At 35.1% G+C, this 17,504-nt stretch overlaps 1 protein-coding gene across 2 annotated transcripts in view; it reads right to left on the reverse strand.

The window, feature by feature from the left end:
* Nucleotides 1–17,504, reverse strand: part of LOC107590624 (protein WWC3-like) — a 59,609-nt gene that overhangs the window by 17,278 nt on the left and 24,827 nt on the right. For both annotated transcript variants that reach the window (XM_016279492.1, XM_016279491.1), the window contains exons 2-8: nt 13,023–13,132; nt 11,124–11,327; nt 9,583–9,659; nt 8,042–8,121; nt 2,360–2,489; nt 1,349–1,480; nt 1,129–1,202 (exon numbers count right to left, since the gene is read on the reverse strand). In XM_016279492.1, the coding sequence (XP_016134978.1) occupies nt 1,129–1,202; nt 1,349–1,480; nt 2,360–2,489; nt 8,042–8,121; nt 9,583–9,659; nt 11,124–11,327; nt 13,023–13,132 (807 nt within the window). The remainder of the gene's footprint in view (nt 1–1,128; nt 1,203–1,348; nt 1,481–2,359; nt 2,490–8,041; nt 8,122–9,582; nt 9,660–11,123; nt 11,328–13,022; nt 13,133–17,504) is intronic.

Consider the following 17,504-nt stretch of genomic DNA (forward strand, 5'->3'; position numbering starts at 1 on the left):
TCTCTCTCTGATGTCATACCTGGCAGTCTATGGCCAGCTCGGTTTCCATGGAAACATGCATCTTGTAAAAAGGTTTGCATGGAGCCACTGTTGCAACACAGAGGCCAAAAGCTACAGCATTATTTCCTCCTCAAATATATAGATTTCAAATGCAATGTATGCCACATCAATCCATCACTCTACTTTAATACAAACCACTCAAATCTACTGTGAAGTAGTAGCAACATTATTACATGGCATGAGGCACATGACTTTACTTTCAGGAATCACAGCAAGGCTCAATAGAAGTTCCATAGTCTGCTACTTCAGCTCCTTGAAACCACATGACTGAAATCAGGTGATATTGGGAGGTGTGATACTATTTTTAAAGTGATCTGAATTATTTTTGCAAAGTAAATGAAAAACGGCAGGAAATTCTTACAAGAACATGGGGTTCTATGTATATCTAGTAACCAGGATATCATACAGAAGTGGGCATTTCATCTTGAGCCAGTATCTGACCACCTAGCAACCATCCAGAACACCCTAGTAATCACCTAACAGTGCCATATAGCAAAAACAACCTTTCAGAATAAGTAAGCAACTGCAGAGAAATGCTACAGTGACCACTTACTTTTTCAGCATCCCTAGATCCAGAAAAAAAGATTTCCATTCATTTTTTTCCCATAGGGATTTAAAACATTCTTCAAAAAGCTTTAAGCCTTGAACCAGACCGACCAACTCCAATATGAATCACAACATTACAAATTAAATTTGAAGCAAAAAGTATTTGAAAACTGGAGAGAAAAAAATTCAAGACATTGTACTTGACATTAAAATACAAATACATTACACATTCTATGATGCATTGCAAATTATATAATCAAATCAAAAACACTGATTTTTTTTAAAGATGCTGAAATCACAGTGATTTTTGTATTCTGTACATACTTTTTATACATACATATATACAAACTTTTAAAACCCAGAGAGCTCATAGAAGCTCAGGGTTTATAGGTTATTCAAAAAATAAATTTCTCTGTACAGAAAATAAATGTGATTTTACCTTCAGAACCAGACTGTTATGCAGTATGATTTAAGTCTGTTGTTCATAATAGTTATACAGTGCATATTTGCAAATCCACTTACTTTTTCTTAGCCTCTTCATACTGCCAACTGAGTTTGACTCTGTCAGCAAGTAGTGATGACTCCTGGGTGCCAAACTATAAGAGAGAAAATACTATTATATATTTTCGAGCATAGACGACTGTAAATCTCTGTGATGACACGCAATCATAATGTCAAAAAATAACTAACATTTCAGTTGTATAGCATCAACAACGACGACAAAAACCAAATCCTGACAAACCTCTCCCATCAGATCAGTCTGGCAGCCAGTGTCTGTGTATTGTTGTACACTACAGGAGTCACCGAGGGTATTTGCACTGTTGGCCACCTCATTAATGGAGTCACAGAAGTTCAGCGTCAGCTTGGCCAGGCTCTGTGCACAACAAAAGAATATCTAATTAAAGAGATATTCATAACAGAAGTTGATCACTTATGACCACAAGATGGCAACACCTCTTAAAATAAAGGATATTTGAGAGGGAACTGAAGGTGTTGAAATTACTAATATATTAGGGGACATATCAATGTCTATTCAGTGAGTATGAACTTTTGCTACTTGAAATAAACTAAATTGTTACTGAAATAATATAAAATATAAAAACCTTCAGATAGTTGCAACATTTCTAATTTTCATTTAGTTTAACTTGATCTACTAAAATAAAAATTAATAAAAAAATATATATAGACATTTAAAAAAAAACTAATGGGACAAAAATAAAAATAAAACTGTAAAAATATTTAATAGAAAATATACATAATGTGCAACATAAAAAGTAAAATATTAATAAAAAACCACAATAGAATCTCAGTCATACTAAAATAACACTGACATGAATGCCCACCTGCAACACATTTGACTTTTGTAACATAATCATTATGTGAATCATTATTTATTGAATAAAAAAAAAAATGGATAACAGAACTTTGATCAATTAGGAATTCTGAACTGGATTCTGAAAAGTGGGTATTACACATCAGATAAGAGCTGAACTGAATAAAAGTTGGCTAAATCAAAATTTTGATGTTTTAGCTCATCAATTATTAACAATGTAAATCTAGTGAAGTTTTTTATATTTAAATATTTTTTTTATTTATGCCAATTTCTAACACTACATTTTGTGTTAACTTCGGTTACACTGACATAAAAAAAAACGTAAAAAGTATAAAAGTATAAAAATGCAAAAAATATAAAAATACAGTTTTCCATTTCAAGGAAAAATCTATGAAGATGCTGGATTTGGGTCTGTCTGACCTGGATGAGGTCCTGCCTCTCCTTCTCGCCGGTGCTGATGGCCTTTTTAATGCTGCGGAGCTCGCTGAAGATGGCCTGTGCTTCATCTAATTTGTAATTGGTCTGACTGCTGGACATCTTCCGGTCAATTCTGCTCAAGACAACACACATGAGAAAAAAAATAAAACAATCAGCCATGTTGTTAATCTGCTGACATGCTGACCAGTGACTCATTGTTATTGGTACACTGGGAGCAGAGAAGAACAGAAGGTTACACTTTACTTGAAGGGGTGTGCATAAGACTGACATGACACCTTCATAATCATGACATGACACATGTCATGAATATGACGTTTTTGTTTTTATGCATGTTTATGACAACTGTCATTTAGTGTCATTCGCTCAGTTATGTAATTTTTAATGCAAAGATGACATTGCTTGAGATGTCTTTGTTATGGGCTATGGTTAGGGGTAAGGGTAGGGGTAGGGTTAGGTCAAATAATGTCATATTTGCATTAAAAATGACATAACTGAGCGAATGACACTTAATGACAGTTGTCATAAACATGCATAAAACCTTCATATTCATGACATGTGTCATGTCATGATTATGAAGGTGTCATGTCAGTCTTATGCACACCCCTTCAAGTAAAGTTTTACCGAACAGAATAGAAAATACAAATACACAGGTTTCTTTCTTACACACAATAATACATTGGAGGTCTAGTAGATCAAATCAAGCACTAGACATATGCCATAATTTCAAGTGACTCCCTGTTAAACACTATTTGTTGCAGCACAGATGCATCTAAATGTAGATTGACTTTGTGTTCCATTCTTCATAGCCGTGCACTGACTGGACCTGGGTATGTATGTTGTTCATAAACATCTAAATATGGTTTAAAGAATCTTACCCTCCTCATGCTGCTCAAGTAAGTATAAAGAGTTAAACTAGCAATGAGATCAGTTTATTTACGCCAAAAAGGGTGTTACTCTACCAGAGCCAAGCCAACATCACTGCTTGACACAAAGTTAATATACCACCATCTAAGTCATACAGTATTGTGTGAGAATGTTAAAGAGAGAGACTATTTCTCTTAAAAGAGAAACTGTGAGAGATGACAGCGGTAGACGTGAGCTTAGATTACTCGCTGACCTGTCTAACAGACTGGTTAACCATTTAGCCATGCTGGAATAATATTGTTTTAACTTAAACCAGCTTCTAATCTCAAAGGCATAATAATTAGGCAAGTGAAACTGGAGAGCACCGCACTAAAACCCTCCCGTCGGGGAATGTCTGCCTTCTAAAGCACCAAAGCACTGTGGGATATATATCCTCCAGAGTGTAATGCTTGAAATACTGGACATAGAGACAGGATGCCATTCTAGAAACAGAAACAACCAGATAAACTAGCTAAAAAAGTTGTAAAAATGCCTTTCAATGGCTCATTGTGCATCACTTTGCACAGGAAAGCAATATGAAATGTTTTGTTTCTCAGTATACTATTGAATGTTCAGCTTTCATACAGATGATAATGGACATGAAATTATAATAAATGAAATGTATGATACTGAAGTTGCTGAAATTGATGGTTATGTTCACACGAGTTGGGAAGAGACTGCGTAAAGCATGTCTTTTACATCAGTGTCTCTGGCGTAAAGCCTGCGCTCCTGCCATAGGCCACTTCCTGCAGGCCACCCTCCTCCAACAGCAGGTACTGTCAGCTCGCCTGCCCTGCCTCTTCCTCTCCTCCTCTCCACACAAGCAGGGCTTTGTTTTCCCCCTTCAAACCTCCAACCTTTCACAGCCCTGCCTGACCAGGACTCAAGTCTGCCAGGCTACTATGGACATCTGCCCAGCCCAATACCGCAGCACACGACTGGCTGGTGACACAGAACAGACACGCCGGCTGCTAGTTCTTAAGATTTGGAAAGAGAAAAGGACAGGATGAAAGGAGAGGAATGATGTGAGCTTATTAAGACTATTCAAATTTAACTTTTATATATTTTCCTATAGATATGTGAATACTTTTTTTTAATATAAAGTGGGTATTTAATAAAGGGCTATTCTCTCATCTACACTCATGTTATGTTTTGGCATAAACTGATAAAATTAGGTTACCTAAAATCTGTCCAGAGTGGTTAGTAATGTTTAAGACCACCTCTGCGCTAAATAAATACACTATGCTCATTTTTATTAATTAAACAGTTCAACTTTGATTATTCAGCCTCACCAATTAAGTTTAACCAGTGTAGTGGGCTTATTAGGAACTATAAGGTGTTAAAGGGATAGTTCACCCAAAAAAGGATTTACTTACCCTCACATTTTTACAAACCTGTATGAATTTCTTTCTTTTGGTAAACACAAAATAAGATATTTTGAAGAATGTTGGTAACCAAACAGTTGATGGAAGCCATTGATTTCCATAGTATGTTTTCCCATACTGTGGAAGTCAATGGCTACCAGCACTGTTTAGTTACCAACGTTCTTCTGTTTAACATTCTTTTGTGTTAAACAGAAGAAAGGAATTGACAAAGGTTTGGACAACCTTGAGGGTGATACACACACTATACACACTACTATTCAAAAGTTTGGGGACAGTATGATTTTTTTTATGTTTTTGAAAGAAGTCTCTAAAGCTTACCACGTCTGCATTTATTTGATAAAAAAATACAGTAAAACAGTAATATTGCGGAATATTATTCAAATTTAAAATAACTGTTCTCCATTTTTATATATATTTTATAAAATAATCTATTTACAATTGTAATATATTTCTGTTGTGGCAAATCTGAATTTTCAGTGTCACATGATCCTTCAGAAACTATTTTAATATGATGCTTTGGTTTCTTATTATCAATGTTGAAAACAGTTGTGCTGCTTAATGTTTTTGTAGAAACCTTGATACATTTTTTTCAGGATTCTTTGAGGAATAAAAAGTTAAAAAGAACAGCATTTTTTTGAGACAAATCTTTTAACATTATAAATGTGCTTACTGTCATTTTCAATCTGAAGCATACTTGCTGAATCAAATCATTTAATTCCTTGCAAAAAATAGTTCTGACTGAATTAAAAAATTTGATCACTTGATTCTATAAAAACAACATCTTTGGAGGGTGTCTCAAACAGCAAAGCTTTGATGCAACTTTGAAAATACAGTGACTGCTGCCAGACACTAGCAACACATTATGCCAAGACTCCACTGAACATTCGATTGACTTCAAATAAAAAGTAAAATTTCAAAAAGGAATAACAGAGGCCCCAGGCTCTGATGAGTAATGTAAAGAGGGAGCTTCTATTTTCTTATAACGCTGAGTAAAGAGTTAATCTTGCTATTCTGGGAGCAAGAAGAGTTGTGTTCTATCTAAGAGATAAGGGCCCTCACTGGGATGCAGGAAGGAGAGAGGAATTTGCTGCCAGTGTTTTCCAAAATGCTTTCAAGCACTTTTTGCCCCCTCCTCATCTCTTCGCACCCCTCCTCTCTCTCTCTCTCTCTCTCTCTCTCTCCCTCTCTTCTGGACTCTCACTCTTTCTCTGCTTATTGAGCTTTTCCTGCCTTGGCAACCCACAGTCAACTGGTGCATCCTCTTCCTGAGGTGGAGTCTCCTTTTCCAGACACACACACACACAAAGTTTTTGTGGGTTTAGGTAAAATTCCCCACACCCAGATCCCTCTAAAAAAAATCTAAATGGATGAAAAATGTTACACAAACATTACAGAACAGCCAACTAACAGCTTCATTGGCTATTTAGAACACAGCACCCTAAATACTATCTTATACCATTTTAGTCTATTTCAGCATTGAAAACAGTATGAGAACAATATATTTAGTCAGACATTTGCAGAGCAGGTAATTAATTTGGATTTTTTTTGGAGTTAGGTATCTGGTCAACTGTTTGGTTTGCTGCTCCACTGAACTGAATAATATTGAAATTAGGGTTGAAATTAGCCCTGAATGCACTAGATAGCTATACTAACTATAAGGGCTGCTTTGTCTAAATGAAGAACTGGCAAAATATTACCGGAGTGCTAGCAAAACAGCTATTGATAATTTTCACACTTTGGGTAGGTTTTTTATTAAAATGCCAACCCAAATTAACTTCAGTAATTCATTTTGCTGAAATGTTAAGCATATGACTCCATTTAAACTTTGTTTTGTAGCCTATACATTATCCACACAAATATCCATAATAACTTATACTATTAAAGAACAGCTCCTACTGAGCCCAAAATGTGTTAGCAATTTATCAATGTATCTCACCATTCAAAACATAACCGACTACTGTGATGTATTTAGTAATATTTTCATGTATGATTTGTAATATTTTAGTATTTTTGCCTTTGTAGACAAAAAATGTGAACCTCTGTACTAAAGCATAACAAAAAAAATAAATATTACTGCCTTGAAAGCACTGGTTTTTCTGATTTGTGTCTGTTTGTGCCACAATCACTCAGCTGTGACGATTACTACAAACACTGAACCAATTTAGATGCACTTGGACAGTTTTCATAGCAACTATTTGGTTGCTCCTTATGAAAGCTATACACTACAATTCAAAATTCTGGGGCCGGTAACATTTTTTAAAACTCTTACGCTCTACACGGTTGCATTTATTTGTTCAAAAATATTGTAAAATGTACTACAATTTAAAATAACAGTCTTCTAGTTTATGATAAATAAAAAATGTAAACGCTTACACTAAAAAAATGAAAATTTCAATGTGGTACAATCCTTTAGCAATCATTCTTTTAATATAACTCAGAATTTGGTGCTCAAGAAACATTTGTCATTATTATCAATGTTGAAAACAGTTGTGCTGCTTAATATTTTTGTGGAAACTGTGATTCTTTGATGAATAGAACGTTCATAAGAACAGAATTTAACTGAAACCTACATATTTTGTAACATTACAAATGCCTTTACTATCACTTATGCTCAATTTAATGCATCCTTACTGAATACATTTATTAATTTCTTTTAAAGTTATATAAAACTAAGTAAGAACATGTTCTACTTTCTGTAATTTCAAGTAGTTTTGTTGTTGCTAACAAATTGTGTTCATTAAGACTACAGACTTAGTATGAAGGTGGTGATTTGAACAATAGAAAAGACTGTTTCACTTTGTCATAATTTAAGTGTTGAAATGCAGAGTGACATTATAGGTTGCGTCTCATTTGATGTGCACTCACTGAACACATCCAAGGAGCAAAGTTTGTGGACACCTGGAAATGTTTCAGTTAAAGGACAACTACCCAAACAAGAGAGACACACAAACAGAAACACGAATAAACAGGAAACATAAGACAAAGCAGGAAAATTAACTAATGACAGGGTGGGGTCATGTACCATGAATCACAAAAAAGATTGGGGGCAGGGAGGAATAGTACAATTTTACAATACTATTTTATAGAGTGGTTGTCAGTGAGTTGCAAGTCAAAAAACAAGATCTCTATGGCATTCTTATCACTTTTCACCTTCTAGTTGTAATCTACCCGTCGGAAAACATAAATCTGATCAATAAACAAGAAGTAGCAAATCTCTATTAAGTATTCAATTACTTCTATACTAACCCCTAAACCTAAGTATGAGCAACAGTAGGCCTGGTAGTTATGCTTGTCATAACAATCGCCACTAACTTCGTCCTAATTTGTAAACTACACATGCTTTGTGTGAGGAAGGGTTCAATGCAGTTTAACTCACTCCTGTAGGGTCTCCACTCCCATTTCCTTGTACTGCAGCTCCTGTCTCATCTGAGCCAGTTCCTGTTTGAGTCTGGAGAGCTGTGGACACAAGAGCCCCTCAGTCAATACACATCAAAACACAGAGTGGGATTCCCTTCAGAGCCACCATTGCAAAAAAAAACAAAAAAACTAAAAGTTGAGTCATCAGCAGAGACATGTAGAATCGTTCCCGACCCGCCCAACACACACAGGAACTTCAAACAACCTTGAACACACACATACACACAGCCCTCCCAAAACCACAACGGATTCGATATACAGTGAAAAACATGAGATATGTAGGTAACAGGCCACAGTAGACCAAATATGACATAATATCGAGTTTATTTGCTACAAAACGTTTTTTACACTTTGTGATCAGTTATGATAAAAGTCTTTAAAAAAAATTGTATATCATTTTGTCAGGCTAAACCCGAATTTTGTCATTTGTTTCATAAAACACAAAAGAATAATAATAATTTAAAAAAATCTTATAAGGACAGTTAATTGCTTGTCAAACTCTAAAAAAAGAAGAAGTCCAAAACAGATTGTAAAATTAGTCTATGTGACTGGTGCAACTTTTTTCCCTTATATACACCACCATTCAAAAGTTTTTTTGTCAGTTATTTTTAAAGAAATTAATACTTTATTTAGCAAAGATGCATCTAATTGATCAAAACCAGCAGTTAAAACATTTGTTACATTTATGTTCTGTTCTTTCAACTTTCTATTCACTGAAGAATCCTTAAAAAATATGAAGCTGCACAACACTGATAATATAAGAAATGTTTCTTGAGCACCATATCAGCGTATTATAATGATTTCTGAAGGATCAGGTGACACTGAATACTGCAGGAATAATAACATTTTCAAATATATTAAAATAGAAAACAATTAGTTTTAAATTGTAATCTTTTACAATATCACTGTTTTTACTGGTAATATTACTTGGTGAGCATAACAAAGTTCTTTCAATAACATCTTGCTGACCCCAAACGTTTGAACAGTAGTGTATTTCTTCTTCTTAACTAATACAACTGATTTGAGTATGGAACAGAATGAAATGTGAGAATCAAACTTGAAGCAGTGCCACTATGAATATGAACTAGCTGTGTAAATATTCTTCTCAATTTCTCCCTCTATATTCCAATGAAAAAGAAATAATATGGTTTGGGTTTGGAATGACAAGACATGAAGAAAAAAACAACTTTTGAATTCTTATCTCTAGGTGAACTTTTCCTTTAATACGACAGATTTAGAGGTAGTATTTATCATCCACAGGCCAGCTTTCTGACACAATGACTCTTCCTGTAGTACTGCACTAATTCATAAAGGCCTAACAAGCTCTGCCCTAGAGAAACACTGCAGTCAACCCAAACATAGGCCTCTTCTTCCTAAATGTACACACCTCCCCTCAACACACACATACAAACGACACAATCAACACAGCACATGAGGGGCCCCTGCCTCCCCCCTTGGGCCTGACATATGAGGCATTGTTCTCTGAGGATAATGACCTACCCGCTCACGCCTACAGGTGATTTCCGCTTTGATTTGGTCAGGGTCATATTTTGCATTTGAAGAGGAACCAGAGTGAGCTATGAGAGAGAAAAATTAGTCAAAAAGTCACAATCAGATTATGCTCATGTGGTGCCAGTGCATATAAGTAATTAAAATCCAAACCAATCAGAACTATTCATATATCAAGCTAAGAAATCAGTACATCTGCCAAACAGTACCATGGTTATACTATTTTATCAGTGTATTCGTTTTATTTGATGCTTATTTGTTTGTGTTTAATGCCATGCCAGCTTCTGTGGCTATTTTAATGGTGAGAACATTTATGGAGGTTTTTACAGTTTATTTTTGCTAAAAACTCTAAAACTGTATTTGGCTCAACTCTGTTAAAAATCTCTTCAAAAGAGTCAACTGAATAAAAAAGTTATCTCGCAGAGTTAAAACCAGCACAATCTAATAAATCATGCTTCATGGATAAAGGGTTTTGGCAGAGAGAACATGTTTGTTTTTTTTGACGTACACATGTAAATATTATGTTACATGTCTTTTAGTACTGATTCAAACACTTTAACACCGTTTTGCCACAGTACTTTTTTTGCTAAAGCTAAAAGATGGAAAAAGTGAAAGAGAGAGAAATATCCAATAAACTGCAGGTGATTTTTGCTTTCATTTGGTTAGGGTCATATTTTGCATTTAAGAGGAATTATTAATAACTAAAAACACACAAATATCTAATTAATAAATAATTTATTAATGCCCATGTTTGAATTTAAATTTACTCTGATGTTTTTTGGTGAGCATAGAGTAAAAAATAAAAAAATAAAATGTTACAAAAACTGCTTCTTAATAACCTTAATAATATTAGTCTTAATATTAAGGGGATGTTCACCCAAAAATTACAATTCTGTCATCATTTCCTCACTCTCGTGTAACCAAACTGGTGACGTTAGCCATTAAGTTCCATAGTACTTTTTTTCCATACTATGGAAGTCAACCACAAACCGTTCTTTAAAATATCTTCTTTTGTGTTCAGCAGAAGAAAGAAACTCATTCGGATTTGGAATGACATGAGAGTGAATGACAGAATTTCAATTTTTGGTTGAACTATCCCTTTAACATTAATAATATTAAAGGCTATACCGTTAATAATAATACACTTCATATTTTATAACTAAAACTTTTGCTAGGCAAATCCATGTACATTTGACGAGTGATGAGTATGAATAAATGGGCAGAAATGTTTTAGTGAGAAACACTAAGTAAGAGCAGAACTGATGAATGGTGACAGGAAAGGGAGGGGAAGGTGAAGGGAAAAGGAGGGGTGAGCTGGACTAGAGGAGGAAGGGAGGGGGCCATGGAAGTATGAGTGAGGAAAGAAACAGATTGCAGCCAATGAGTGACACTGAAGTAAGCCTAGAGTAAGAATGACTTCATTGAAACCTCACACAATATGACTAATAGACTGGTGCAATGTTAGAAGGCTGAATCAGCAGTGTGTGTGATGTGAGCAGCGGTGTGATTAAAGTGAGTGATGCATGTCTCACAGCTGGTGATGGAACGGTTGTCATCTTGAGTGAGCTGGTTGAAGAGTTGCATCTCTTGCTGTGCCAACTCGAGTCTTTGCTGTTTGATCTGATACATCTCTTTCTTGGCATTGAGAGCCTCCTGTGCCACCACCAGGTACTCTTTTAACATGCGCTCCTGCTCCTGACGCCATTGTGTGCGAGGGTTCTCTATCTGGGTCGTCTCTGGTGGAGAGGAAACCAAACCACAATGTTAAAGCCATCACCCATGAGAGTCCAAAAATAAGTATCTGATAACCATAAACAACAATCACAACTTTCTTATATGGCACCAAAGATTGTAACTTAATGCAAATAAATCAACCAAATCTGAACTATTTTAATGACACTAAACTCACTAGATAGAATGATAGTAATATAAATGGCAAATTACATTGTTAGATAATGATGGACAGTGCGATAGACAGAACGACAGACAGAATGATAGAAAGACATATAAAAAAGACAGACAGACATACAGAACAACAGACAGAACGATAAACAGACATAGAGAATGATAGACAGAATGATAGAAAGACATATAAAAAAGACAGACAGACATACAGAACAACAGACAGAACGATAAACAGACATAGAGAATGATAGACAGAATGATAGAACGATAGACAGACATGCAGAATGACAGACAGACATACAGAATGATAGAGAATAATAGACAGAATGATAGAAAGATGGACAGAATGATAAGACATACAGAACGATAGACAGACAGACAGAGAATGATAGACAGAATGATAGACAGACAGACATACAGACCGATAGACAGACAGACAAAGAATGATAAACAGAATGATAGACAGACATTCAGAACAACAGAACTACAGATAGACAGACACAACAATAGACACAGATAGACAGAATGATAGACAGACAGACATACAGAACGATAGAGAGAATGACAGACAGACAGACAAAGAATGATAAACAGAATGATAGACAGACATTCAGAACAATAGAACTACAGATAGACAGACACAACAATAGACACAGATAAGACAGAATGATGGACAGATAAAACAATAGACATAAAATGATAGGCAGACATACAGACCGACAGAAAGATAGACAGACAAGGAATGATAAACAGAATGATAGACAGACATTCAGAACAATAGAACTACAGATAGACAGACACAACAATAGACACAGATAGACAGAATGATGGACAGATAAAACAATAGACATAAAATGATAGGCAGACATACAGACCGACAGAAAGATAGACAGACAAGACAGACAGAATGATAGACAGAACAACACATAGACAGACAGAACAAAAGAGAAAGACCGAGAAGACAGAATGGTACCACCATGGTACTACCACAGTTTTTGGACACTGTACCATGGTTATACATGTTGCATCATATAGTCTCAAATAATGCACTCGCTTATTTATTATTTTTGGATAAAAACTTTTTAAATAAATTATGACAAATTAAATTAAATGACAATTTTGGGCTATTTTCCATTCATTTATCTATTTATGCAGTTTTTGGACACTGTACCATGGTTATACATGTTGCATCATATAGTCTCAAATAATGCACTCGCTTATTTATTATTTTTGGATAAAAACTTTTTAAATAAATTATGACAAATTAAAATAAATGACAATTTTGGGCTATTTTCCATTCATTTATCTATTTATGCTTTCGAATATTTTTAATCAACTTCTGCTTTTAATCCGAGTGATTTTCTCAGCAAATATTGTTTTAGGTGGTTATTTGCTAACCATTTAATTAATCAGCAAATTATGTAATTAATTCAACTTATTGACCGTTCTAGTTTAACAGAACTGACCAGATGGGCCAGATGTATAAAATATTATATTTAAATTCAAAACCAGAAAGCTGAACTTACTATTGATGTGGTCGATGTAGTAGACGCCCACCTGCTGATCATACACCACCTCCCAGCCCAGAGGAAGCTCATCCCCCACACAGTCGGCAAAGGTCAGGGGCTTGGTAATCCTACAGGAATAGAGGAGAATGAATATGAGAGTTGAAAACACCTAAAAATATGCGCTGTATGGGAATATTTTGGACAACTTGTCCTTAACAGGCCAGTGACAAAAAACAACATATTGGGGCGTTATAATAACAAAGCTGCTTTCACGATTTTTCACAACATTGCGTAATATGCCTCGTGTATTGCTGGGTCTCTAAAAGCATGTGTACAAAAAAACTATTTTGTAGAAAGACTTGCATTGGGTCAAACAAAGCTGTGCGGTCATTTGAAGAATCTGGAGCATTCCTTGAGATCGCTAATGAATGTGTGTTCAGTCAGTCAACAGCTACTGATCTCCTCACCCCAGGTCAAAAATGTGTAATATAGGCACTGCAGGAAAAGACGGCCCATAAACACATTCCACACAGCAGAAAGCAGGCCTGCCCTACGGCCCCCAAACACTACCAGGACACTGGATACCGCACAAATCACTTTTCACACTTTTAATAAACCACATCAATGAAAAGCTTTAAAACAAATCACTTTCTTCAAACATCTCACTGAATTAATCTCTAGCTCTGTATCCCTGTGGATTGACGATAAATAAGGGCACTAAAAAATTAGGCTGGTTTTGTCTTAAACTCAGCCAGATCGGACGCACATATATGTGTTCTATAGTGTTCAATTTGTATTAGATCATATATCCAGAAAAAAAAAAACTGAAATAAAAATAACATTTCATATGGCCCTAACATTGTAAAAATAAATGTTATTAAAGGAATAGTTCACCCAAAAATGAAAATGTGATGTTTATCTACTTACCCCCAGGGCATCCAAGATGTAGGTGAATTTGTTTCTTCAGTAGAACACAAACGAAGATTTTTAACTCAAACTGTTGCAGTCTGTCAGTCATATAATGGAAGTGAATGGGAATCATGGCATTGAAAGTCAAAAAAACATACACAAACAAAACCAAATTAAACCCTGCAGCTCGTGACGATGCACTGATGTGTAAAGACACGAAACGATCGACTAAGTAACGTAATTAGTTACTTTTTTACGGAGTAACGCAATATTGTAATGCATTACTTTTAAAAGTAACTTTCCCCAACACTGGTGGTTCAACCGTAATGTTATGAAGTGACGAGAATACTTTTTGTACGTGAAGAAAACAAAAATGATGACTTTATTCAACAATTTGTCTCCTTTGTGTCTCCTTGTGGCTGACACAGAAGAGCGTACGCAGTTTGCGTTCAGTGGATATTCTCCAAAAAGTCGTTATTTTGGTTTTCTTTGCGTACAAGAAGTATTCTCGTCGCTTCATAACGTTACGGTTGAACCACTGATAGCAGATGGACTATTCTGACGATGTCTTTAATACGTTTCTGGACCTTGACAGTGTAATTTACTTGGTAGTCAATAGGACAGTCACAAGCCTCCCGGTTTTCATCCAAAATATCTTAAATTGTGTTCCGAAAACGAATGAAGCTTTTACGGGTTTGGAACGACATGGGGGTAAGTGATTAATGACAACATTTTCATTTAGGGGTGGAGTAACCCTTTAAAATACAAATCTTGTGTAATCCTAGGCTATCTGTAATCAGAAGCACATTTAAAACTGGAATATAATTAAATTTCATTCACATGTGTTTCATAAACACATAGTCCTTTCTGGATTACAATCCGCCATCAAAATGATACATTTAATTATTCTGGCTGCTGTGAGAAAAGGCTATAAACGATCCTCCACCTGCAGGATCCTCACATGCGATAGCCTAGTAGCCGGGACAACTTCTTTATGTTTACAGACGTGACGTAATGATGCGGCAGCATGCTCTAATTTCCCGCATAACCCTACCCGTACCACTCAAATTAGAAAACATTATTATAAACTAATGGTGGTAATCGGGCTAAAGTAAGGCGATAGTTTTGAACACTAGCTGGTTATGTACTTACTCAAATACTGATTTCGGATCATTTTTAACCAAAAAAAGTTACGGACTGCAGCTTTAAACACTAAAACAGAGTTTAACGGTAAAGAGATAAAAGAAAAATGTAATTTGGAAAAGAGAGAAAAAAATGAATTTAGGAGAAAACAAAACAGATTCCATAGGACCCTAAATAGTACTGAAAGATCACTATGCTCATGTACTGTCCATGCTATTTAGTAATGAAGGGTTTTTAAATAAAAGACCACTGCATTGCCATGTTTAGAGATTCAAAATCCATAGTAGTACCATGGTACATTTTGGTTGGAGGGGTGACATGAATAATGCTTTGCATATCTAAACATTTCCTGGAGGATTTTAACTTTCCTTTTTGTGGTGTTAGAGTTTCTGCATCGGTTTTCAATCAAAGAACTTTACTGCTTTTTTCCATCACATTTTCCCTTATTGCTTGGTGGCATGTTGGGAAGAGCTTTAAAGCACAGGAGGATTCCAGGTTCAAATCCCTGTCACTGTGCCCTTGAGCTAAACACTTAACCCCTGTTTGCCCTGAGGTGCGCAGTAGGACTGTCTGTGTGCTTTGACCCTTCTCTTCATCTGTGTCAGATAACAGCAGGGTTATGAAAAGAATTCCAGGGAAGCTGTGGAACCTGCAAACAGTTAGTAAAATAAGCCCTTAATCCCAAAAATCTTTTATAATATATCCAAATTAATAATTGTCAGACTTCAATTGGATTTTAATCGTAAATGTCTTGTGCATAGCTTTTGATTTTCTTCCTGAATGTTCTGACGGTGTTCATTTCCCGAAGGAGCCTCAAAAAATTGCCTCAGTTATTGAAAATCAAGAAACTTAAGTAAATGTGCTTCACTTTCAAAACATTTAGACAATTTTGAGATATATTACAGGCTGGCTGTGTAGACTTACATAAAATCTGTATGCTGTGGAGGCATGTGAAATATGAGAGGAGGGGACCGATGAGGAATGTTGAGATTCCATGACCCTTTGGAATTACCATCATTAACACATTTTTGACACACAACCACAATTAGTGACATTAACAGCTTTTCTCTATTTTAAAGCAGTTTAGCACACAACAAGCATCCTATGGTTATGCCTTGCAAACTGGACTAAAGTAATCAAACAAACAAACCATCAACCAAATAAATACATATGTATTACACCTCTATGCATTTCACTGCAAGAAATAAAAAAATAAAATAAAAAAAGAATGACAAGTTTACAATGGTCCAACACAGAAGGTGCACTTTACAAGAATGACATGTTTTAATGTGAAAGAAAATGTTCAGCTGAGAGTTTTCAGTACTGAGAGGTGGAATTACTTAGCAATGGTCTCAAAATCCCAATGATGTCACTATAGTGATGCAACCCCTGTGATTTCAATGCAATCTTTAGACCAACAAGAGAGGCGAAAATATCAAGACTTGATTTTTATGTTATTCACAATTTTTTGCACAAACATTCTGGAATGCTCCAAAAAACTGTTTGGGATACAACACGAACGGCCATAGATACCCAAATGAATATGCTGTCAGCATGTTAGTTAAGGCATAGCTGGTATAATCAATATGCCCTGTCAACGTGGGCAGTTCTTGGCCAGAAAAAGTTGAGATGTGGACCAGACCTTGTGCTATTTAGTCAAAGGTCCAGTTATGCTAGACAAGTCTGCCAACATCTTTTGGACCCCTCTACAAACAACATTCATGCAACACATTCCATTCAACCCCAACACTTTTTTAATTTAATACCTTTAGAGTTCAATATGACAGTGTTTATATTTATTATATATATATATATAAGTAAGACTTGTAATGTTAAAGAAGTCTCTTATACTCATCAAGGCTGCATTTATTTGATCAAAAATACAGAAAAAAAACAGTAATCTTGCAAAATGTTATTACAATATAAAATAATGGTTTCTATTTTAATATCCTTTAAAATATAATTTATTTCTGTGATGTAAAGCTGAATTTCCATCAGCCATTACTCCAGTATAAAGTGTCACATGATCCTTCAGAAATCATTCTAATATGCTGATTTATTATTAGAATTATCAATGTTGGCAAAAGTTGTGCAGCCAAATATTTTTTTGGAAACTGCAATATTTTTTCAGGATTTATTTAAAATATAAATATTTTTTAACAATATAAATATTTGCTATCACTTCTTAACAATTGAACACATCCTTGCTTAATAAAAGTTAATTTCTTTGAAAAAAAAAAAAAAGAATCAAAATTTACTGACCCCAAACTTTTGAACGGTAGTGTATATTGTTAGACAAGATTTCTATTTTAAATAAATGCTCTTCTTTTTAACTTTTTATTCATCAAAGAATCCTGAAAAAAGTATCACAGGTTCCAAAAAAATATCAAGCAGCACAACAGTTTCCAGCACTGATAATAAATCAGCATATTAGAATGATTTCTGAAG

This window comes from Sinocyclocheilus grahami, unplaced genomic scaffold (assembly GCF_001515645.1).
Source record: "Sinocyclocheilus grahami isolate Dianchi unplaced genomic scaffold, SAMN03320097.WGS_v1.1 scaffold131.1, whole genome shotgun sequence".
NCBI lineage: Eukaryota > Metazoa > Chordata > Actinopteri > Cypriniformes > Cyprinidae > Sinocyclocheilus > Sinocyclocheilus grahami.